The sequence below is a fragment of the Pelobates fuscus genome, chromosome 3, assembly GCF_036172605.1.
Source record: "Pelobates fuscus isolate aPelFus1 chromosome 3, aPelFus1.pri, whole genome shotgun sequence".
Classification (NCBI taxonomy): Eukaryota; Metazoa; Chordata; class Amphibia; order Anura; family Pelobatidae; genus Pelobates; species Pelobates fuscus.
In genome coordinates, this window is record NC_086319.1 from 256268116 (window position 1) to 256294097 (window position 25982).

At 41.9% G+C, this 25982-nt stretch overlaps 1 protein-coding gene across 1 annotated transcript; it reads left to right on the top strand.

Moving 5' to 3' along the window:
* The first annotated feature begins 1248 nt into the window (after positions 1 to 1248).
* GCC1 (GRIP and coiled-coil domain containing 1) lies at positions 1249 to 21057 on the top strand. Its single transcript, XM_063448356.1, has 4 exons — positions 1249 to 1335; positions 5894 to 6395; positions 16062 to 16584; positions 18989 to 21057. The coding sequence occupies exons 2-4, from the start codon at positions 5917 to 5919 to the stop codon at positions 20093 to 20095; spliced, it is 2109 nt and encodes a 702-aa protein (XP_063304426.1). The 5' UTR covers positions 1249 to 1335; positions 5894 to 5916; the 3' UTR covers positions 20096 to 21057.
* The last annotated feature ends 4925 nt before the right edge of the window (positions 21058 to 25982 follow it).

A 25982-nucleotide genomic window follows, 5' to 3' on the forward strand; every position in this document is an offset into this window, starting at 1 on the left:
TTCAGTCAATAGTACACCTCTAAAGCTGCTCTTTAATCCCCACCGCCCCTCCAAAATGTGTATTTCATAAAGATATACTAAGAAAAAGTACGGAGTACTTTGTCTTAGTATATTTCGGTGGCAGTGTACCCTCGAGTAGCCGGGTTGTCACCACTGAGGTAGCCCTTTCCCTTGTTGTTTTAACCCTAGAGTGTTATGTTCTCTACGGCAGTATATACAGCAGACTCATCCAAGCACTAGTCAGACTTGGTGAAGAACTGGTTGTACTGGGGCAAAGCACAGGAATTTATACACAGACCCCCAGCATGGGGTCTCCATTCAGTCATTTGGCAACCACCATCAATTTTTTTAATTTTCTTCAGCCATCACCAGTGACGTTTGTAGGGAAAAAGGCTTGGTTTATGGAGTATCCAGCAGTAGCCTCCATAGACATCAGTGTTGCTCACACGTGTGTAATAGTACAACACTAATAGGGGCTCCTGGCAGATGAAGAGGACTGGTAGGGAGATCATGGTGGTCACGGCAAGGACAGGTTCAGTTAAAGGGACACTATAGTCACCGGGTGTTAGGTCCCTCAGGTTTTAATCCTTCACATGTAAACATAACAGTTTCAGAGAAACTGCTATGTTTACATTTGGGGTTAATCCAGCCTCTGTCGCGCAGAGCCTCTATAGGAAAGCATTGAAAATCATCATCTCCAGTGATGTCAGACAGGGGGAGATCACGTGGGACAAGGAGGAGAGGTCACCAGTGCCGAGGGAGCCAGGCGCTGGATTAAGGTAAGTGGCTGAAGGGGTTTTAACTCCTTCAGCACCACAGGAGGGGGACCCTGAGGGTGGAGGCACTATAGTGACAGCCATCCATTGGAGCAGTCACCTTCAAGGGGTCTTTGCAAAATATGCAGAGACCCCAGACTGTAACAGAGCAGCTTTAAGTTTACAATTCTCTTTAAATGCCTAACAATTCATACTTAGTGTAAAAAAAAAAAAAAAAAAAAAATCATCTTTTGAATTCCAAATATTTTACATTGTAGTCAATAACAAAGAAGGCAGATCAGGAAACCTAGTTACAAATCGGGACTGTTATAACGAATCCAGAGCAGCAACATCTCGGTTTGTAAAATTACATTTATTTAAAAAGTACAACTAGAACCTAGCCAGCTACAGCAGAAGCCGCCACGTCTCCATCTTGCTACACCCACCAGCGAACAAACCGGAAATGCGTCATGGCGGAGCAGTACCCGGATGACACGGTCACCTGGTATTAGCTTACACGTCATTTGCAGCGCGCTGGAGTGGCTGTCCAGGAACTTGTTATGGGATCCATGGGAAAGAGGTAATTCATGGAGGAAGGAAATGCAGTATGACTCGGGCAGGGTGTAGCTTTTTCAGGGCACCATGATGAGCAGCTGGGGGATGGGTTATTGTATGAGGCTGTGACCACCCATGGCAGGGACACTCATTGACCACTGTGCTAATAGCATGCTGTGTGAAGGACTCGGCTCACTGAGCAACATTACTATGGCTCATACTATATATATATATACACACACACACAATCACTATAAGCATTACAGGTTTATGTATTCACTGCATCACAGCATGTAATGATGATGATAATAATAATAAAGTTGCACAAGGTGTCTGTGATTAAAGGGATGCACGCCTCTCGTTTAACTCCCCATATAAAAGGTTGTGAATTAAGTATATATGTGTATTTGGACCAGAAATGATCAGGCAATAAAGATGTGGTCTCCCAACAATTGCAACCATGGAGGAGGAAAAGTTAGTGCTGTGTTTATGTGCAACATGGTGAGATTGAGTACTAGAGCAAATTAGAATCACACCACAATGCACATTTTGTATAATATTGCAACATATTTATTAGAAAACTGTGCATTTCAACCCAGAGTACCCCTTTAAAGTGCACATAACCTAACATTAAAGGGATTCTACCTTGTCCAATTAAAAAATAAACAATATGGTACATACACCCGCTATGATAATGCCCTTTCAGTCTCACTGCTCAATTTTGACATTTATGACCTTAAATCAATATGTATATCTGCCTGTGACTGAAACGGCTTTCCTTAACACTTCCTGTAAAAAGCGATCGAACATTTAAACTTCCTTTATGGCACATTCTGTTTAATTTAGAATTTATTATGACCTGCTCTAATAATGTAGCCTTCTAGACCGTGCAGGAGCCTGTTGTGTGTAATTAAAGTTACATTTACAGATCAGGAGATACAAAAATCTAAAGCAAGTTAGCATCTGATCTCTGCAAATATATAAAATAAGTAATTGGGAGGTGAAATCCACCACCCTTCCTTTTAGTTGAGCACTGAATATATAATTAACACTTACCCCTATAAAAGGCACTGCACTAGAGTATGGAAAATAGATATAAAGAGAAGATATGTAGTGTATGTAGGGGAAAAAGATGATATGTAGTGTAATACATCCCCAACAAATTGGAGAATAAATAGATAAACTCTATTGGATGAGAGCCAAGAAAAGGATTGACTCAAATCACAATAGCTGATATGTACTTTTTTGTTCTTGATTGAGCTCAAAAAATGCAGAAATAAGGGAAGCCAAAGCTCCTGGTGGATTATACCCCAATGACAAGTTAATATAATAAAGGTACTGCTCACCTTTCAGAGCCTAAAGGAAACCTGGCTCTTGGTATATGGATTGGTTTACCAACTGAAATGGGCATCCCTTCTTTCTGGAGGTATATGAAATGTGCAGCCAGAAGGACTTAAAGATTTGGGGAAAAAAAAAGATAAATGTATTTAAACTGAAAATATATAAACCATTAAAATAAAGTCTTATAAATAAACGTCCACGGGCTTGCTTATTGTGTCTGAGACACGTTTCACCTAACAATTGGGCTTTCTCAATCGATATTCACATGCTTTCATCCCTCCTCTCCTTTAAATGTCAGTTCTTGATTTGATTGGCTGCATTGCCTGCTTTTCAGACTATGGGGATGTTGTTGTTTTCTCAGCTGTATTCATTCTTCTCCAAATTCCTGAAGGGAAGTTATCCAAACGGAGTACCAGATTTTGAAACCGTTTTTTCTTTTTCTTTTCATCCATGTTGTGCAAATCACAGTCAGAGGAGGTGTAACTAGGGCTGCATTGAAAGAAACAAAATTGTCTTAACTCCTAAGTGACAGAGATTTGAGCATTGATAATGTAGGAGCATGATCTATATACCCAAACTGCTTAATTAAGCTGAAGTTGTTTTCATGCCTATGCTATCCCTTTATTTACGCATTTAAAAAATAAATAAATTATTGGGTCAGTATCTAAAAAGATAAAGAGCTTGCAAAAGCTGCAGATCTTGTCTGAAGCTCTTGCAAGCACTCCTCTTCTAGCCCAATCCAAGCTTTCTGTCAATCAGACTTCCTAAATGAGGTCTTTGCAAGACAGGTGCTCTAAGCAATTGCTGCCTCCTGAGTTTAGCCAAACCAGGAAGTAACATTTGCAGCCAGGGGAGTATATCAATGTTAATTTGTGAAACTGTCTGTAACGGATCCCCTATACTCCGGCAACATGGTCCCCCCAAGTCATATATTCCCTGAAAGATGGGATCCAAGCACCCATTCTGTGAAATAGCACTCGGATCTGTGGAAAATTGTCCAAACACCACTCAATTAACTTTTAGACCGACCGCTGTTAAAGTCCTTCCTGAAAATCGCTCCAGGCGGTCAGGGCTAAGTTGTGGTCTTTTACCAGGGGTTCGAGCGGGCTGAAAGGGGGGTCTCCCTCCATCTCACATGGAGCGATTGTTCAGGAGGACGGGGGTAACATAACCTCCAAAGAGTGCCTTCATAGCTCTTTGGGAAATGGGGTTAAAACAAGGTTGTAAAGGCGTGAGGTGCTTGTCCATAGCCGAGCTGGTGTTCCAGAGAGATTGTCTATATCTCCCGCTGGTCGAGTAAGACTTTCCGTCCGGCTGGCTCAACAAGCTGAGATGGGCTGAAACAAAGGGTTTGTTGGGATGGTAGTTCGTGGGAGAAGATGTAACGGGTAGGGAGTGAGAGTGATGATAGTCTTTTGACAACAGTTTATTACAAGTTTGTTACAGTGTCAATTTCTATTTCAATCTGCACTTTCTGTAAAATGAAGAGGGCGCACTCTTCAAACATAATACACTTAAGCTAGTGTCCCTTTAAATTATACATAATCTATACATTGTGCTATCAGAAATGCTAGCAAATGAGTAGAGAAAAGAAAATATCTAGCACTCAACCCAAGTTAAATTGGGTGGTCGTACCTGGTACTAATCAGAAATGAATTCCCAGATATTAATTAGGCGACTGGAGGATAAAACAATTACAAACAAAAAAATCCAGCTATATAGTTCTAACACTACATTTACTTAGTGATACCAGCCATTATAATGTAAATGTTTAAAACCTAGCTCTTCCTTATAATTAAGGGCTATTGGGATGGTGGGTGTCATAAGACTTTATTAATTCTGGGCAATTCATTTTGTAATTGGCTTATCCCCCCAGTCACTAATACATTTCTGGAAATTAATTTCTGAATAGTACCAAGAAGCGCCACCCAATTTAACTTGGGTTGAGTGCTAGATTTTATTTTCTCTTTTTTGTTTTTACTAGTAGGGTTAAGCTCTTGGACAATCCTGGTAGGTCCCACTGGTAGCTTGGTTCTGTAGCTTTCTTTGCTTCCAATATTTTGTTTTTCTAAAGTTTTAGCAAAATTATATGTATGGTGTAAAACTTGACCCTTCCTACACATGCCGGTCAATTCTTGGCAGAGACCTCTATTCTGAAAGTTAAAGGACCACTATAGGCACCCAGACCACTTCAGCTCAATTAAGTGGTCTGGGTGCCACGCCCATCTAGGGTTATCTCTGCCTGCTGTAAACATAGCAGTTTCAGAGAAACTGCTATGTTTACATTAGGGTTAATCCAGCCTCTAGTGGCTGTCTCATTGACAGCCGCTAGAGGCGTTTCTAACTGTGATTTTCACAGTGAAAAGACACTTGCGTCCATAGGAAAGCATTGAGAATGCTTTCCTATGGACTGACGGAATGCGTGCGTGGCTCTTGTCACGCGTGCACATTCAGTCGATGACGTCCAAAGGAGGAGAGTCCCCAGTGCCGAGGGAGCCTGGCGCTGGAGAAAGGTGAGTGTTTAACCCCCTTCTTCCCCCTTCATCCCAGCGGGGGGGGGGGGGGGGAGGGGGCATGAGGGTGGGGGCACCCTCAGAGCACTATAGTGCCAGGAAAACGAGTTTGTTTTCCTGGCACCATAGGGGTCCTTTAAATCATCTGGAGAGCAGGCAAACTCTTTTACCGGCGGTCCTTCCTCTGGCCATCACAGCAACCACAGAGCATGCATTGTAGTTGCTGTTATTTTCTTTCAGAGAGTGTCTCGAGCTTGTGCGTGACATATAAGAATTGGAGTGATAGATGTTCATTCTGACCATGATGCTGTGGCAAAATGGGACTAAATTAAAAGTCTTGTTGGCATAAAGAGAACGATATTTGCTCTTTGGTTAGCTCTATGTGTACCTCAAAAATTGCAAAGACTCCTGAAAGTGACATACCTGTTTGTAGTGTGGTGGCCCAGGGGTGCAGCAGAAGGTAGGTGTGTATGTTGACATCTGCTTGCTTGAGCTCTTGGTGCTTCATCTCTCAGGAATTGGCATACATACACAGAAGATGTTTTTCACCATAATGCTTCTTAATCCTCTTGTGATTAAGTATGTGTCCAAACCCATTTTCACCAATTTTATATCATGATATATGTCAAATTGGCTCCTAACTTAATTTATCTCTCTCAGTATTTCTCTTTTTCTTGCTTAACAGGTTGTTTCATTTTAATGTTTTATTTTTAACTCTTCTTCACGTAGGTTAATAAAGTAATTTATTTACAATGGAGAAGTTGGGGATGAATTTTGGAGGAGGCCCAAGTAAGAAAGATTTACAAGAGACAGTGGAAAGTCAGCGTAAACAGTTGCAGCAGTATCAGTCACGGTTAAAAGATGTTGTGAGAGCGTATAAGAGCCTTCTGAAGGAGAAGGAAGCTCTGGAAGCCAGTCTACGTGTCCTTTCCAATTCACAAGAACCTGGATCCTTGGTTTCAGAGCCTGAAGACAATCATGATGACCAGCGTTCTACATATAGTGAAGATAGTGTGGATACAGCAGGGAGTGTACCCAGTGCAAGAGGGGGAGAAACTAGTGAGGATGAAAAGCAAGACTCTGCAATACAAGGATGTGGTGTGGTAGCAGAGGAAGCCAGCAGTTCAGAAAGTGGCGTCAGTACAGCCAGTGGAGAGGGCGGTCCAATGGTATCGGGAGAACCTGAACGGCGGATTGTCCAGCTGAAGAACCAGCTTGCTACTCTGACGAGGTATATTACACATTAAAAATGTGTCTTCTTTAAGGTAAAACGTAAAAAATAATGGTGTACTACTCAGCTGAGCATCAAAATAACAACATTCAGGTTTATTCATTAAACTGTGAGTTGTCAGGAATTCACTGGGGAACTGGCTTTATTGGCATTAAGTTTACAGTTCAATGGAATTCATTATAAATGCACCGCAACTCGCTATATGGTGCCTAAACCTAACTTGGTTAATCAGAAAAGAAAATTTTAGTTTATGGGTTACTAAGTGACAAATTGTAGTAAACTGAAAACCAAATGGCAAAATGTAGGCTAAATTAAAGAAGCATTCCAGGCACTAAAACCACTTAATATCAGTGAAGTGCTTATGATAACTTGAATTTACCAATAATTCTTTAAGTATTTTTGAATAATTTGTTCATGCAATCTCAAACAGTTTAAAACAGAAGTGTAGTCTCCCAGCTTCATGTCCTGTACTGATTGTCAATGCAGAAGCATTTAGTCAATCAGCAGTTATAGGCTGAGATAATCAGCTGACATGCTCAATCTGTCACTGGATGCCCATTGTGAGTAATCCTTCAAAAATATACATAATAGCAGTACCAGAGAGGAATGAGCACCGATGACTGGGGGACAACTTTAGTGTTAGTGTTAAAGTGTAGCAACCTGATTAATGCTAATTGACTGCAGTCAATTCAGCATCCGCATCCCAAGGGGACATATCTTTGAGGGATTCAACCTCGTATTTCTCCTTTATATAAACAAAAGACAACAACATTATGTCCCATTTTAAAACGATACTGTTGCCAATCTATTAAAAAGTATGTTGTTTGCAAAACACGTAAACATGTTTATCCGTGCATTTCTAAACCATCTATGTGAGTCTTTACTGTTTTTTTATGTGAACTTTCTTTAATCCATTTGCAGTAAAAGAAATATATATGTTAATTAATTGGAAACAGTATTTTTTTTTAATAATGGAATACAATGTCTTCATTAAACCGTTTGAATGTAATACGTTTTTGTTGGTGCCCAGAGTGTTCCTATAACCAAGTTGTACTGTTGTAGTTCACTTGTTCAGTGCTTAGTGAATAAATGCCACATTGCTGAGGGTATGGAAGAGAACACATGTGGTGATCACATGATATCCTTAGACACCATAAATATTTAATATTTTTTGAAAAGGTAGGTGCTTGAAATGCAGTCAGGACACATTAAATGATCACTATAAGGTCAGGAAAACAAACCCATTTTCCTGACACTATAGTTCACTAAGGGTGCCCCCACCCTCAGGGTCCCCCTCCCTTGGCCCTGAAGGGGTTAAAACCCCTTCAGCAACTTACCTTAATCCAGCGCTGGTGACCTCTCTTCCCCCGCCGTCAGCTCCTGAGTGGAGCGGAATGCGCTTGTGCGGCAAGTGCCGCGAGCGTTTCCAAACAGTCCATAGGAAAGCATTTCTCAATGCTTTCCTATGGACGTTCTGCACGCTGGTTGCGAATTTCACCTACAGTGGCGCAGATGCGCCTCTAGTGGCTGTCAGGAAGACAGCCACTAGAGGTTGGATTAACCCTGCTATGTAAACATAGCAGTTTCTCTGAAACTATGTTTACATCTGAAGGGTTAAAACCAGGGGGACCTGGCACCCAGACCACTTCATTGAGCTGAAGTGGTCTGGGTAACTATAGTGTCCCTTTAAGGGATATTCACTAAGATTAGAAATGTCAGAAATTCAAAGTGAATCTCAACTGAAGGCCAATATAGCTAAACTTGGAAAACAATGGCTATTCTTGTACCGTGCTTACAGTTTGGCTAATGTGGCCTAAAATGTTAAATTTCTGACCGTTATTGCATTAGCGAATATCCCTAATACTGACTTTCTAAACAAAAGTCCAGATTTCTCTTTTTTACATAAAAGATGCCATGCAGGATCAGTCATAAACATCTAATTTTTTAATTGTATTTATTGTTTAGAGAGGCTGTAAGGAAGTATTGTTGTAAAAGACACGCTTTAATAAAATAGTTTTTTGTTTTGTTTTTTTTAAAACATGCAATATATTTGAATATCCTCAAGTTCTGCAGTTATTTGGAATTGTTTGCGTTTTCTCAGCAAATCTGGGTTTTCTCCGTTATTCACACTTCAATATGCATGTCCTGTAAACTCCTGTACAGTCACAAGTGGTTAAATTCACAAAAAAATATAAAAGTGTAAACGGCTTAGATCAAGTTATATTCAGTATCAGTCTATTAAACTTAAGAGCTGCAACCCTAAAACTAGAGAGGGCAACTCAAAGCACAAGTGAAAACGAATTAAAGGTGAAAAAAAATCTTTAATAGACAGTATAAATGAATATATATTATATTAATATATGCTAATTTAATTAATTATTTCTGTTTCAGCAATACACACAAAAGAAAAATCAAGTAAAAAAAAAAAAAAAAAGGCGCTGTGAATGTAAAATACCATAAAGGGCAAGCAGCACTAATCAAGTGTAAAATAGCTCTCAACACACTTCATATAAGAACAACAAAAGAGAAAAGTGTGCTGTGCCTTTAAGAATAGTGATTCAAGTGTACATCTTAGTGTGTGTGTGTACAAAAAGTAGGTCATAAGGTGCAAATTCAAAATACACTCGTGATAAAATGTATCTTCCAAGTGATACAATGTATAAAAAAAGAACACTTACATAAATGTCTTGAATATATTTTCCCAAAATTTTGGGTAGCTCAGACCAAAGCAAAAGGAGACAAGAAAATAAAAGGCATATACTGTAAATCTGTTAATAATAACACTAAAGAGAAAATTAATACACCAATCAACTCACAAGAATAGAGCAGTATAAGTCTGCTCTCACTGTAAGCGCCCAGAAATATCAAGATGCAGGACCACGATATCACAGGCAGGACGGCAGCTGGATGAAATTCAAACTTTTATTGATGGTACGAGCAACATTAAAATCATGAGCTCGATCCAGGTAACAGCAGTCCACAGACCCTCCTGACACGCTGGCTAGCACTTGCAGTCTTTGCGGGCACCGGAACGGCGTGAGGATCCTATAGAGAGCTTCTTTCAGTGCGTCCTGATGTCGTGCGTCTGAAACGTGATGGCGCGTTTCGCCTCAACGGCTTCTTCGGATCACGTTCTGGGTCTTACGTCTGTGTCAGTTTTATATCCGTTCAATGCATACATAATTGCCAAATTGAATAGGTTAATTAGTCCTTAATAAATCTATTAAAACAGACCTAAAGAGGCACATCGCCTAAATGTCTCATTCTGCACAGGCTACTATAAACAGTATTTTGTATCTATATACACACATAGTTACAATTTGTCCATGTGGGCTACAGTATGTGGGCCGGACGATTCGTCCTCTCCACAAACGTATTTATGAACATATTAATAATATCAAAAAAGGTTTTTTGCAACATGGTGCGTCTGCATATTTCAAAAGATGCCATAATAAGGATCCAAGCAGGTTAACCTTTTTAGGTATTCAAATAGTTAAAAAATATTGGAGAGGGGGGGGCGGAGCCTGACAGCATGGCTGTCTAGACGTGGGAGACAAGAGCTCCTGTTAGGCGAGCAGAATAACGGACATAATCGACGGCTATATAGCCCAAAGACCCATCGGGGTGCAATATCCACGTCGGGGGTGCACTCCTGAATCGAGAGATACATCTCTGGAGACCGTCGAGGCCGGGGGTGCGAAACGCCAGGTGCGGCCTACTGGAGTTGGAGCTGGGGAGAGGCGGACGCTCTCTCCGGCACCAGATCCCCCCCAGCGAATCTACTGATCTACCATTCCCCCCCCCCCCGGACCGATGGGGGTTATCTCGGTCCCCCACTAAACAGGCGGAACGAGTTAGCAGACGGCTGCAGAGCCCGCAGAGGTACTGAAACGCTAAGGCACACTCAAGATGGCCGCTCCACGGAGACCAAAGGGACAGGGCGAAGGCACCCGACCAACCACTCACCCCCTGGAGGCCCTCGACAGACTCTGTCTGGGCCTATGCTCAGCACTGTGTGATCGGGGAATACCCTACAAGCGAGCAGCTCGAGTGGCGGCCTCGTGGATCCGCCCGGCAACCAGCTGACGCCATTATGGGCTTACACTTCAGGCATTCAAAGCGATTATCCGACCAAGCAGGCACCTAAACCCGCTACGGCGGGAAACCAAACCGGGCTACCTGGGTGCAAGTACCCGCTCCCATCCACACAGGAGCCGGGACACCAAGCAACCCCTAACCGCCAGCAACTCACCTCGGCAAGGAACCTTGGACCAGCGTGACACTGCTCTTCTCTCCAGGGCGGTAGCTGAGCGCCGTGTCGCTACACAGGAGACAGCCTCACTGAAACATGCCCAGAAAAGCGCCGGTCATGCACCAATGCATCTGCTCGGATCAGCCTCCACTGCGGACCGGCACCTGTCACAAAGCGCCGCGCTGGGTCATGGAATGGACTACCCACTAAAGCACACCAGCGGTATCGGGTAAAGCACAGCAGCTACCTGCGTTCCGGCTGCCGGCTTGGATACAGAGCAGGGTTCCTGGCGTTCTCATAGTGCTGCAACCGGCTGAACGCCCAGAGACACAAACGTTTCCTTTCATTTCATTTCATTTCATTTGTTTTATCATTTTAACACCTAAAAAGGCTCGCATTAATGGCACTCTAAAAATGCAAAATTCGTTAACCCACCTTCACTCATGCATATCTAGCGACAGGAAAGTTTTAATCCATCGTGTTAATTGTGTGTGTACCCACTCTGCCTGTACCTGTAACTAGTGCCCTGCCTTCCCGGGTGAGCACTCTGGGAGTAATCCTAGCTAAGCGACGCCATCACGCAAAACACAATACATGGCCTAGCTACTTTTTCTAGCATCGCGCTACACTGGCTATTATCCCTTGTAAGCCTAAAAACCATTAAGCCTAAATCACTAAGCATGCTTATATCAATGAAAAGTTTAAACCTCACATATTGTAGCTTAGTATCACAATCAACTGTTACGTACATTGACTCCCACTACTGAAGCATGTCTTGTATTACTAATGTACCTATCTCGCTATAACTACACTAAAAAAGTGCTGTACACTCATGTGCCACATTATGTTTCAGCTGTTGGTTATATTACTGCTTGTGACTGCTATTGTGGCTGACCAAGCCTTTTGTTATAACATGCACAACAAAAATAAAGATTTCAACAAAAAAAAAATATTGGAGAGGAGGTAATCATGTCCTAGATATAGGAAAAGAAGAGATGAAATGGGTTCAGAAATTGCAGACTCTGGAACCTAAAGGATTGAATATCGAATTTGATTTGTTTACTTTTTTACAAGATACTAATGTACTAATGCTTATTCCCTTTCCCCTCCTTTTTTAGTAGGTGCAATTATATTATTGTTTTCTCTTTTTCTTATATGATGTTCTTACAGTATGCTCTCAGAGGTAACTGTCATAATATGATATGCATCTTTACTTATAATGCGGTTTTAGTACTCTGTTTTAACATTGATATTTTTTTTTAAATTCTTTATTTTACTTGTGCAGATGATCACAAGATATAAACAGACGCCACAATAGCGTGTTGCAAGCATTACAGATAATAGACAGTGGCATAGAAGTTCGCACGTTTTTTTTTTTAGAGTTAAGTAAAATAGCAGGGTCACATGCTTATCCAAAATATGCAAAGTGTGTGTAACGTGTCTTCATCGCTTAATAATGGTAATTTTGCTTAAAGGACCACTATAGTGCCGGGAAAACATACTCGTTTTCCTGGCACTATAGCGCCCTGAGGGTGCCCCCACCCTCAGGGTCCCCCTCCCGCCGGGCTCTGGTGTGAGGAAAGGGTTAAAACTTACCTTTATTCCAGCGCCGGGCGGGGAGCTCTCCTCCTCCTCTCCGCCTCCGATCCTCCCTTTCGGCTGAATGCGCATGCACGGCAAGAGCTGCGCGCGCATTCAGCCGGTCTCATAGGAAAGCATTTACAATGCTTTCCTATGGACGCTTGCGTGCTCTCACTGTGATTTTCACAGTGAGAATCACGCAAGCGCCTCTAGCGGCTGTCAATGAGACAGCCACTAGAGGATTTGGAGGCTGGATTAACCCTATTATAAACATAGCAGTTTCTCTGAAACTGCTATGTTTATTATAAAAAGGGTTAATCCTAGAGGGACCTGGCACCCAGACCACTTCATTAAGCTGAAGTGGTCTAGGTGCCTAGAGTGGTCCGTTAATGAGGTTAAGTAACAGGCTTATAGAATTAGGATTATAGGATTATAACAGGAAAACCGGATTATAGAACGCTCAAAATATATCGCTGGTTGCCACAGTAAGACATTTGCTATATATCGCTAGTTGTCAACCTAGCACATATAAAGGGTGTCACCAGATGCTGTTATAGACATATGAGATCCTCAGTTGGTTGCCAATATAAAACACATGGGGAGATGTCCTGAGAGAGAGGTGCACCAAAGCAAGTGAGAATAAGTGAAGATATTAGGCTTTACAGTGGTGTGAGTAGGGTGGCCTCGGCCAGAGAGTCCAGTCCCTGCCCGTCCGTCCCCTTACATGGGGCTGCGTGTGTGGTCTGGATGAGTCTGCCTGTCCAATGCCCCTACGTGAGACTGAGTCCAGCGGATCCGTCGATGGTGCCGATGGGAACTGCTTCCAGGCTTCCCTAGGATGACGCCTGCGGGAGGCACGTGCAGGCGATTGTGTGCAGGTATGGAGCAAATCACCTAAATACAGAATAAACAGCGATCCTATGGATCTAGCAACTTGCTTGTCCTATTAATTCCCCAGGAGGCTCTCAGGGTTCTAGGGCAGGTTGTGAGTCAATAGTGCAAGCAGAACAAAGGAGAAATAAGAAAAAACAGTGTTCGCTGGGATGCCTGATGAGAAAAACAAAACCATGTTCGCTGGGATGCCAAAGGACAGTGTGAGTATGGTAATTGCAGTCACGGAATGCGTATCTATTGCAAGGTAAGGATACCGCAAGTGTCCTCTGCGTGATAAGAGCTTCCCTGTAGGCTGCTTAGCCGATGCCCTGCGGTGGGATGCTACAGATTTGTAAGAGCCAGATGGCCCCGACTGCTAGTGCTGTAGGGGTTCCGCCGGAGTTCACCTCCCCGGTCTGCTCGGGGGATGTTAAGGTCTTCTTGCAAAGGGTTTCTTCTCTTTTCCCTTGTGCTTGCGGGCCGTGTCCCAGGGTCTGTCCTCTCTTGGCCTTCTGCCCAGGATGCTTGGGACAAATTCTGGGCCATCTGGGACTTGAGCAGTTGCCTGTTGAGTGGGTGGTCTGCTTCTGCTGTTGCACAGGGCTAGCCGGCGTTGGTTGCACCATGGTCTGTGATCTGGCAGGTTTCAGGCTTGTCTCTAGTGGGATAGGGTGCCGGTCTTTGTAGGTCGGTCGTTCAGTTCTCGTGTGCTGTTTTGCTGCCCGTCGTCTCCTTGCTTGGAGCCTGTGTTGCGCGTCCTCGGCTGCTTTTAGCTTGGGTAGGCAGCGTGCACCAGGCTTCATAACTGCCTGCTTCGAGAGGTTAGGGGGTTTTCCCCTCTGTGTGGATCTCGCCTCCGGCACCCTCCTCTGCTGTCACCAGGCTCCCTTCTCCCCTTGCTCGTTGTCAGCGTTGGTGGAGGAGAGTCTGCTCTGCAGTTTTACCCCAAAATTCCGAAAGATTTCATTGATTCTCCTCACGGAGTCTGCTGAGGGATCTTGCATTACCTCTCGCTTGGAGCCCTCGCCATGCGGCCTCAAGGGGCAAATCTCCGCCATTTTGGATCCCCAATCAAGGCCGCGTGGCCTAGCGCAGTTGGTAGGTGTGGACTGAGTCTTTAAGTCGCTTGAGAGGGTCCGGGATGACCCCCACCGGTCCAGGGGGGGGGGGGGGGGGGGGGAGGTAGGAGTGCTGCAGGCTCTGTTACCAGAGCACAAGAGGATCGGCCGCTTCCACTCAGCTCTGCTCCGGGTAGGCCGCAGCAGGGTTCCCAGGTACTCAACAAAAGATACACCCGAGTTTGGTGTTGGTCTGCTTGTCTGGGATCCCCCGTCCTGATGAGTGTGAGGCTTGAGTACCAGTCGTTTTTTGCCGTGTTTAAGCGTTTATTTAAGCCAGTTGGTCAGGAGCTCCGGCTTGCTGCGTCCAGCTCGCTCGGAGGTCAGGCTCTGCCCCCACATTATGATATTTTTAAATCTTCTTAAAGATACTATGTATTGTACTTGGAAATGTAGAATTTTTTTTATGTAAGTTTCCAAAGTATGTTTTTAAATTACTTTTATTGAAATATGTTCTTACAATTTTAAATTGTACTTCTGGTGTTTTAATATGTTTTGCTCCTTAAAGAGTTATGTACAATCTGTAAATGTGTGTGTGTATATAGATACAAAATACTGTTTATAGTAGCCTGTGCAGAATCTATTTTGCATCCAGAAAGAATGAGACATTTAGGCGATGTGCCTCTTTAGGTCTGTTTTAATAGATTTATTAAGGAGTCATTAACCTATTCAATTTGGCAATTATGTATGCATTGAACGGATATAAAACCGACACAGACGTAAGACCCAGAACGTGATCCGAAGAAGCCGTTGAGGCGAAACGCGCCATCACGTTTCAGACGCACGACATCAGGACGCACTGAAAGAAGCTCTCTATAGGATCCTCACGCCGTTCCGGTGCCCGCAAAGACTGCAAGTGCTAGCCAGCGTGTCAGGAGGGTCTGAGGACTGCTGTTACCTGGATCGAGCTCATGATTTTAATGTTGCTCGTACCATCAATAAAAGTTTGAATTTCATCCAGCTGCCGTCCTGCCTGTGATATCGTGGTCCTGCATCTTGATATTTCTGGGCGCTTACAGTGAGAGCAGACTTATACTGCTCCATTCTTGTGAGTTGATTGGTGTATTCATTTTCTCTTTAGTGTTATTATTAACAGATTTACACTACATGCCTTTTATTTTCTTGTCTCCTTTTGCTTTGGTCTGAGCTACCCAATATATGGGAAAATATATTTAAGACATTTATGTAAGTGTTCTTTTTTTATACATTGTATCACTTGGAGATTACTTGGAAGATACATTTTATCACATGAGTGTATTTTGAATTTGCACCTTATGACCTACCTTTTGCACTTTATGTATATATAAATATATATCTACTAAGATGTACACTTGAATCACTATTCTTAAAGGCACAGCGCACTTTTTTTCTCTTTTGCTGTTTCAGCAATGCCAGTGAGTGTCAGCTGAGCCTTGGGTGTCGTTAGCTCAGGAGAGCTAACTACATTTCCTGCTTAGGAACGTCTGTCTCTCCATTGTTGGTAGTGGTGGTGATCACGGTACACAGTAGACCCCAGTTAAGAAAGCAAATAGTTCAAAAACAGTTTCACTGCAAACAATCAAGGGACACTAGGGCACTCCTCGCTCCATAACCACTATCGTGAGCTGTAGTGGTTATTTTGCTTGTACTATTACTTGACCCATCACATAGGCTTTGTTTTATGTGCTCTGTTGGTGTATTCTATGCTTTTTATTTAAACATTTTCTATGATATAATGGAATAATTACATGCAAGGTGATTGAATTCTTAAGCTCAAGCTAATCTTGTGTGTACTTCCTTATACTAAAAGGAACAGGCTCTGTTTTCTGTTATATCTTCTAAATTAGTGTATTTTGTCTTTAGTGCTCTAGCCACTGTAACTCAAGAAAAGTCTCGAATGGAGGCCTCCTATCAGGCAGACAAGAGAAAGGCCAAGCAGGAAATGGAGGAGCTAATGCAGAGCATGACAGAGGACCAGAGTGGTCTCCGGGCAGAAGTCCAAAGTCTCCAAGAACAGCTGAATGAGACAAAGGCCAGACTGATAAGTCAGCAGCATGATCGTGCACAGGAGCAGACAGATCATGCTGTTATGTTAAGGGAGCTGCAGCGTCTTGTACAAGGAGAGCGGGACAATAGACAGGAGGTCGAGCTCCGGTTGGAAGAGGCCAGACAGGAGATAGCCAAAAGATCTGAGCTGTCTGGAAGGGCAGATGCTGCAGATGAGCAGAATAGAAAGCTACGCAAGGAACTGGAGGAGTTGAGAAGGGAATTGCAGGAGGCAAGAAGGCAGAGAGCAGAGCCTGACCCAGCAGTAGAGGAACTACAGAAAGAGCTATGCAGGATGAAAGAGGAGCTGGAGGCCTTGGTACAGGAGGAGAGGAAAAAGGTGACATCTATCGGTGGAATATAAAACTAATTATATGCATTTGAATTTCTACCCCATTTACTGTTAATGCCTGGTTTAGAGAGCTTATGTGGATATTGAGAAACGATTTCCCAATTGCTCTATTTGTTATACAATAAGAATTGCAGAATTAACAGCTGTTATTTTTAAATGTTTTTGTTATCCCTTTCCTAAATCTCCTTGCAGTCCTTCTATTTACCTCTTACAGCCATAATGCTAGCAAAGCATCAGAGCAGATGTACTGCTGAAGGTTGCCTACCGCTGTTATATACATTGGACTGATATCATTATTCCTACATTATCTGCTGCTTATCCAGTAGTAATGTGCATTATCTACCTTTGAGATTATCTGACAAAATTATGGATTAATATTCTCAAATGTCTATGATTTGCTTTTAGATGCTAGTTTACCAGTCTTTAGCCAGTTAGTCTGTCCTAACTTTAAGATGAGCTCTCAAGATCGTTTATCATATGTGGTTGGTTAATAATGGGCAATATTCATGGTACTCTGATGGAAAAACAATCTACTAGATATACATTGTTTATATGCAAAGGGAAACTGTAAGCACCGTAATTGCTTCATCTCATTGAAGTGGTTCTAGTGTTTGAGTCGCCCGGCACTGTCCTTCCATTCACTGGTCAACCATTTTTAATGTAATATAAAATTTCTCAGCAGCTCATCTCTCTGTGCTGCTCTGGCTAATGAGGAAGCATTGGCCTATACAACAATGGTCATCAGTTATTGGCTGAAAGTGCATTCAACCTATCATTCTCCCATTCAGGTATGAATGTGTATGGCTAGAAGGAATTGTGTAGTCACTGCCTTAGCCACAGCTCTAGTTGGGTAGAGCTATGGCAAGCTAGAGGCAATCATTCAGTGTTAAACTGCTCAGAAATGGTTGGGAAAGTGCCAGAGTACTACAGGCTATATAACTAGTTAAATGAGATGAAACTGCTATTCTGTATCCCTCAGGCTAGAAAACGAAAGGCCGCTGTAGTGATTATAACTCCCCTCCCAAAACACTAGATGACACTTAGTGTAGGGGAGAATAACAAACTTTATTGTCACCAAGATAGGTTTATATAAGCATAATATCAGCAGCATAAAATCACATGCAAGAACAATGGGTTACCGCCCTGGAGTCTTTGATTCTAGAAATTAATTACTGATTATTAATTGATGACTTAATTAAATTAACAATGATATAAAACCATAACTTAAACATAACCTAGGCACATAAATCATACATTCCCAGATAGGTATTGTTCCACCAAGCAAAACGTCCAAAAAGCAAACAGATCCCATGTACCTAGGCTTCATTGCAATCCAGCATGGAGTTCCAGGCTGTTTGCAGCTAAGTGCTGGTCACCAAAATAGTTTTCTTTCTGAGTGACTCCCACTGTCTATTAGGGTACAATTGGGCGCCTCTCTCCCTTCCTAAAAGCTCTTTTGTAGCTCTTGATTTCATGCGGTTTGACCAGCTGTTTGTTTCACCATGCAAACGCGTGGGACCAGGACGACTCAGAGTTCCATGAAATTAGCGTCTGGTCCTGCTGAGCAGGACCCGGCCTCCTGGAACAGTTTTTTACAGGCCGGTCTTAGAGAGCTTGGCATTGTGGAGGCTAGGAGTGGAGTAGAGGGGGGCCAGGGGTGGTTTTTGGGATTGTAAGAAAGCATTAAAGTGTGTTGTATATTATTTTTATCTGTTAAGTATTCACTATCTGCACTGTCTCTCTCTCTCTCTCTCTCTCTCTCTCTCTCTCTCTCTCTCTCTCGTAAAATCAATGTTTTCTGGAAGTTCTTATTTTACCTGGATGTCTTCTGATTGGTTGATATTTATGTGGTGGTACGACATAATGGGGAGAATGTGAAGCAGTTGTGTCCAAATATTGTAGCAAACACTATGAGAGTCAGTTCTATCAGCATGAACATTTCTTTGCTTTTTTGATTGCCCCTCATTTCTGTTGGCAACCTTTTAGAAGTACTTCCAATCTATTTACTTTTTACCTTTGCTTGCAAGTTTTGTTTTCACTGTTTCTAATGGTTTAACAGATTCAGAGTTATTCTGTGAAGTGAAACGGAGAATTGCCATAAATTTAAATTTAAGGCCAAAATAGCTGTACTGGATAAAATCTATAAGTCAGGTCTGCTTCCAGTTTGGCTACTTTGACCCTAAATTTGTCATTCACTTTGAATTCACTTTAATTTTACTTTGAATTCCCACTTCAGAGAGTAGCTGCATTGATGTGCATTACTAATGTGTGGGGGTTGTTTTTTTCCCCTTGTGGTACTTGTATGCAGCATACACTAAATTTGCTTCTATTACTTTAACAATTAATTTTGTTGGGGATTATTTTTCTTCTAATATCTTTTATCTAATTTCAGAGGTTGGAAGAAGACCAACAGAATCTACAGCGCTTTCTGCAAGAGGAGGAGCGGATTCGCTCCTTGGAGACTCAAGTATCTGAGATGTCTGAGCTCCTGGGAGCTGCAGAAACCTCAAAACAAAGGGACCAGATCACCATTCGCAAGTTGCGAGACCGGATTGCTCAGCTGGAAACAGAAAACAGGACTCTTGCCATGGCCACCAATTTGAACCCCACCACTGAGACCCTTAAACCTACCACAGGGGAAAATGTTGAAGAGGGTGCAGATCAGCGGGCAACTGCTCTGTTTTACCAGCAGGAATTTCAGCAATTGAAGGATGAGTTCGAACGCTACAAAGCACGAGCACAAGGAGTTCTGAGGACTAAAGGGTCTCGAGAGGGAGAACTGGAGTCTGGCAAAAAGCAGATGGCAGAATTGAAAGAGAAATATGTTTCATTAAAACTTTCTGCAGAGGAAGCAGAGAGCAAACACAGGACAGAAATGGAGAATGCCCGCAAAGAGCTTACACTCTTGGCCCAGTCCCACCGACAGGAACTGGAAGCTGTGCGAAGGGAGAGTTGGGAGAAGATGGCTCGTTTAGAGGAGGAATTGCGACAGCACAGAGAGCGGGTAATGGCAGTGTTGAGTGAGAAGGAACAGGAGCTGGAGAGGCTGAGAGAAGCCAAAAATACCTCAAACGTAACACTACCAGTTTCTGACCCATTGGGAAATGGTTTAGAACTCCCACAAAGCAACTCTTCTGCTTTTCTTGTGTATGCTGAGCAGTTGTCCCGCAAAGAAGCAGATCTTGGGAATCTTCGACGCAGGAAACATGAACTGGAGGCAGAGCTCCAGAGTATGCAAGAACGTTTAGCAGAGCAAAGAGAAGAGACAGACAATTTACGTGAACAAGTAGAGAAAGCTATACGGGACCGTAGAAGGGAAGGGGCAAATATGGAGTATCTAAAAAATGTTTTGTTAGGGTTCTTGACACTTCCTGACCCACGTGGAAGACAGCATACACTTAGTGCTCTGTTGGCTGTCCTGCACTTTTCCCCTGAAGAGCGGAGTGCAGCTCTACGTGCTCAGGATGCAAGTAGGTGGTGGGCAAGTGGAAAGAGGTGATCATGGACTCTGAAGCTCTGGAAGCTCTACATCTTTTACACCTTGTCAGCTGATTCTCACTCACAAATTAAGCTGGTGGCTGTATTTGCTAGCATAATGCTCTTTGAATACTCAGCACAAAAAAAAAAGTTTAGGGAATATTCACTTGAGGAATTCTGCCAGAAAGAACAATAAAGATTATTTTGGTCAAATACAATATTAAAAATTGTAGATGTATTAGAAAAAAATATTAATGCAGAAGCAGATCAAAGGAATACTAAACATAAAAACATAGTAAACTTACTTGATATTACTATTTCTTCTCAATTTCTTTCCATTCCTTATAATTTGTATTTTTTTTTTTTTTTACTTTTTTTTTAAGGGTGATTGGAGAGTACTTTTAAATGAGACATTTTCTATTAGCTTTGTTATTCATTTAAGGTACAGTTTAATCAAAACTTCTCTGATTTACAAAAGGAAAAAAATAAACAAACGCCTCTGGTATTAGAGTAGTAACATATGCTTTTTTTTTTTAAAGCAGAAGATGCTTCACAGATGGTTGCATTTAGAAATACATTTAACTTCAACTCTTTAATAGGACCCTACAAAGCTTCAGTATTTGATTCAAATCTGTATTTTGATTCAGTAATGTCCTTTGTAGCAATTGCCTGCTAGTGTTGCATTTGCTTGTTGATTTAATTAAAGATTACATTTCATCCCCCCAATAACCGATATTAACAGATATTTTTTGCCTGCCAATCAGGAGTCATTCCTAAACGAACGCACAATCACAGTTCTGCAGAGATATGATATTGAGTACCAGTTGCAGCACTGGAACCAGCAACAAAACCGTGGGGGTTGGAGAAGCTTTGTAAGTGTTTACCTTAAATAGATAAATAGTGGCAGGAGCAAGTAGCCTGCATGGTATGCAACTTTCAGCACTCTGGATTTTTCTGGACCACATCTCCCATATTGATCTCATAGCTGGCGAAGCATCAGGGGGGATGTTTTATCTGTATGACTCAGGAAAGACCTTTTTAAGGCTTGACACAGGTATATAGGGAAAAACAAGAACCGTGGATCTTGATGTCCGTCTAGGAGTATTGTGCATTTTGACCAAGTACTTACATAGAGAATATAAAAGTTATATTTTCAAAAATGATTCTGATGACCTATACATGCAGTTTTATTGTTGGATGGTTGACGTGTTATATATGTTTTATAGAGAGGTTGCTTAATGTAAATGAAATCAGTGTTTGTAAATACTAATATACTAAATAAAATGCTTAATATTTCCTGTATGTACATTCATATTCTACCTCTCAAAAAAGTGTTTTGTGTATGCATATTTATCATCACAAACAATCTAATCACTGCATTTCTCTAAATATTAGACACTCTTGATAAAGTTTTTTTTAATTGACATGGAAACCATACTCGTTTAATGCGTATACCACTGCTTTTGATTTTTCACTTGCTTGAAAGATATATGCCATGTGTTTTTTTTTTTTCTTTCAAATTATTAAAAAAACAACACTTTTTCTTACTTTGACCCCCAAAATCTGTTACGGATCTACAACCGCCAAAAAACACCCGTGCTAAATAGTAATATGTTCTTAGCTTTTTATTTTTTTTGCAAGTTATAGGCTATAAGTACAGGTACATTGCTGTTTCAAAATCTATTTTTCAATTTTTTTATCTATAATGACATTGTAACACTGTTATCGATCATAAATATCTTAATCACACCTTACATGTACATATTTTTTTAAAGTAGACAACCCAGGGTATTCAATATGGGGTATGTCCAGTCTTTTGTAGTAGCCACTTAGTCACAAATGCTGGCCAAAGTTAGCGTTTTTATTATTTTGTTGCATTTAAAAAAAAAACAAAAAAAAAAAAACAACAAAAACTGCACTTTTACTGGCGATATCCTCATCGTGTTCAGCGTAGTCTCCCGAATATAACAATACCCCCATGTAAAGTGGGAGTTTGAGCGCAGGACTTGTTTTTTTTTTTTTTTTTGTATTAAAACAAATGTAAAGCTATCTCACTATTAGTGACCCTTAAAGGGACACTAGCCCCCAAAACAGCTTTAGCTTAATTTAGCCGTTTTGGTGTATAGATCATGTCCCTGCAGTCTCACTGCTCAATTCGCTGCCATTTAGGATTTAAATCACTTTTTTATTTATCCTAGTCACACCTCCCGGCATGTGACTTGCATCACCTTCCGAAACACTTCCTGCAAAAGAGTAATCTAATGTTTATACTTCCTTTATTGAAAATGTTGTTTAATTTAAAAAGTCTTAATTCGTGCAATGTTAATAGTGTCGTGGAACCCAGGTATCTGGACTGCTAGATTCTCCTCTCAGCTGGAACCCTTCAATGATTATAACTCCATTCATCAGTCATTAGATGACACATGATGCTGAGAAGAACAACAGATTTTATGGAACCGAATGCTGCCTTTTATGTACAGACGCCCAGCACGGGGTCTCCATTCAAGAAATACAATGCCTGCCCAGAAGCCTCTGTGTCTGGGAGATATACAAGTCATCTCTCCCGGTTACAGAGAGCAAAATACAGAAAAACCTTAAATTACATTAAAAACAGTATTAAACCCCCACAACCCTTATATCCTTAAGTAGCTCTTGCTAGAGCACCCAATCTGTCCAAATAGTGCTTCGATCCGTTAAAGTTTAGACCGGCTGCTAGTAGAGTCCTGGCCAAAATTAGTTCAAGGCGTTTGTAGTCACATAGTGGTGCTTTTACAGGATCTCTGGGGGGGACAAGGCAAGGGGACTCCCCCTGGCTTATAGTTAGCGATTTTTCCCTCTTGGAGCGTAGCCCCCTCCGAAAAGTGCTCTCATAGGATACTGGGAAAGTGGTGAGAACCATGAGTGAATATGACCAGACCAATGTGCAGTTCGTGGCTGAGCTGGAGTTCCAGGGGAAGCAGAGACAAGTCTCGCTGACGGAGATTGAGATGCTCCGGTTCATGGTATAGACTATGGTTGGTGCAGAGAGAAGCGCTGCTCGCAGAACCCATGAAGGGTAGAGGGAACAGAGAGCCAGGGAAGTGTTAAAGTCCTTTAATGAATTTTGAACAGTATCTGCCACAAATAGCTTGCAAGATAGGAGCCTCCTGTGAGTGATTAACCCCTTAAGGACCAAACTTCTGGAATAAAAGGGAATCATGACATGTCACACATGTCATGCTTCCTTAAGGGGTTAAAGTTCAATTTAGAGAGCAGGAGAAAAAAACGTTTAAAGTAAGTTACATCTGATTGCAAGTGAAACCATTTTTATTTCATGCATGCAGTGTGAGTCACAACCAGGGTAGCTGTGGCTAGGGCTGCATGGACAGAAACAAAAGTGATTTAACTCCTAAATCAGTTAATTGAGCAGTGAAACTTCAGAGGCATGATCTATACACTAAAACTGCTTCATTAAGCTAAAGTTGTTTTGGTGACTAACATATGCTTCCCTCACTATTAAAGTTGAAAGGAAGATTTTTTTTTTTTATTCTAAAAAGCAGCTCACTGGGTTTGTTAGAAACTCTTGACAATCTTTCTTATAAAGGCCAAATACCAGAAATCCCATATACTATTATTATTATTTAAACAAGTTGTTTTGTTGAGAGAGCAAGTCACAAAAAAATATACCAAATTCCTGGCCTCGGGGAAAGCACTGGATTGGCTGAGATCGACAAGGGGGGTGGGGGGGGCGCAAACACAGTTTTGGCCAATCAGCACCTTCTCATTGAGATCTTAATGAGGAAAATTAAGCATCCCCATGCAGAGCGGTAAGATGCTAAACGGCAGTGCTGCCTACTATGCGGCACTGAGCCAGGAAGCACATCCAGTGGCCATCTAAGGAGTGGCCACTTTGAAGTGTCCATAGGGGCAATGTAAACACTGGCAATGTTTGTAAAGAAATGCCTGAAGGCAATGATTATACTCACCAGAACAACTACATTAAGCTGTAGTTGTTCTGGTGACTATAGTGTCCTTTTAACTATTGTAATTCTGCATACTATCAAATACTCCTCTAAAACACACTTTTGGTATAGGCCTTTCATATCAATAAATGTTGCTTTCATAAATCACTTACACTCTCAATGCTATACTACCTCATCCCTGGTTTATGCTTGTATGTCATGTAACATTGTTCTCTTCTATGATGTACATATTCCCCACGCTAGGAAATTATCCTTCCCATATTGGTCCCCCTCATTTGGTTGGGGCCTCAATTTCACTATCCATTAAATGACTCATCAGTCTCCTTATATGGTTCACTTAAATAAATGTGATTTCGGCATTAAGGTTTTCACTCAATTACACCTCAAATGCTCGCCTGGTGTATTCCTATACTTATAATACTAAGTCTCGGTTCTTTAACCTAAATCACCTGCAGGTTCAATTCTCATATTGCTTCACCTGGATCAACACAGTCTATTCTATGCTCTCTGCACCTATGTTACTGCTATTCCACTTCTGATGTAGGAATACTGTTCCTTGTATCTGTTTCTATATTCAGGGATGTCCGGGTCTTGGACACGCACGCTATCACTAGTTCAGTATAGTACATTACCTTAATTCTCCACTTGGTGTATAATCATAATTAATTTACTAAGGTTAGGGTCCTTATCCTTAATCACCTGCTGGTGGCTTCCTTTACTGCTTACTTCGATGCTACTTTTTTTTTTTTTTATTCTTTATTTTTATTCGTGCATGAGGTTAACATGTGAGTTCGCACTGCCACAATAGCTGGTGTACTCAAGTTCTTAAACACGTTTAGTTACATGGCATTAATGACATTGCACTTTTTGAATAATTATATAAACAGGATAATTTCTCACGCTTATTAAGACAAGTGAAAATAATAATTTGATTCACAGGTATGTGTCGCTTTATGGTCACGTGAAGATTAACTGTCATGTTGGGACGTTGCATCACAGTGCATAGTATTACTCTTTTAGCTTTACGGTAGAGTGTACTGTGTTATGCCCTTGGTACGGTCTGTGCCGCGATTTGTAATTGTGCCCCGTTATTCAAAAGAGATTTTACGCACAAAGCACCGTCTCATATGGTCAGTAGCACTAGGTTAGGTAGTGCCTATTGAGAGCTAAAGGGCTTAGATTTAACCAGAGAAACCAAGCATGCAAGATGGTTCGAGGGCACCCCCGAGGGCTATACTAGCCATGTATTTTAAACTCTGTGTTAAGTATAGCAGTAGGCCAGCTGGGGTAGACTATACTCAGCCTGGTCGGCTTAAGCTTAAGTTTAAGGCCCTCCAGCATCTATGGTAGGGACACTCAAGGTCATAATTAATGAGTGGTTGGGGGTTGAAAGCCTGCCGGGTTTAAGTTGGTAGAGTTTGAACTACACCACATGGAGCTCAGTATAATATCTGATTTCAAAGAAGTAAAGGTTGCATAATATGTTACATTGCTTTTCCTGCTATATAGGGTGAATAATGCATTTTAGACAAAAAAGTGAACCGTTATTATATTGCCTTGTATGATCTGGTTCGGGTTGCTATCACAAGTTATGCTGGTCTCACATAATATAAAAGCAAAGGCAGAGACTCTGTGAGGAGTAATGTAAAAGGAAATAACAACAGGTTAAAGACTATTACTGTGCACACTTCTGTCCTGTATAATGCAGTTCATATGTGAAGAGGTGTGATAATGGAGTCCAATTGTAGCGAGGTGTGCGCCTGGCAGGCTCCGGTCGTGTGCAGCTGCTCAGCCGGTCCCCTCCGAGTGCCTAGTATAGTCCCTGGGGAGAGTGGTAAGAGAGGGCCCAAAGCAGGTGTTACCATGCAGCCTGGCTTCGAGTGTTGCAGCGTGGCGATGGCAGACTTCTCAGGCGTCCCTGGAACCTGCAGCAAATGTCCTCTTTTA

Excerpts from the sequence above, each read along its gene's own strand:
- GCC1 (XM_063448356.1), top strand. The coding sequence starts at position 5,917 with ATGGAGAAGTTGGGGATGAATTTTGGAGGAGGCCCAAGTAAGAAAGAT. Across the intron at positions 6,396-16,061 it reads CAGCTTGCTACTCTGACGAG|TGCTCTAGCCACTGTAACTC; the intron begins GTATATTACACA and ends TTTTGTCTTTAG. Across the intron at positions 16,585-18,988 it reads TACAGGAGGAGAGGAAAAAG|AGGTTGGAAGAAGACCAACA; the intron begins GTGACATCTATC and ends ATCTAATTTCAG.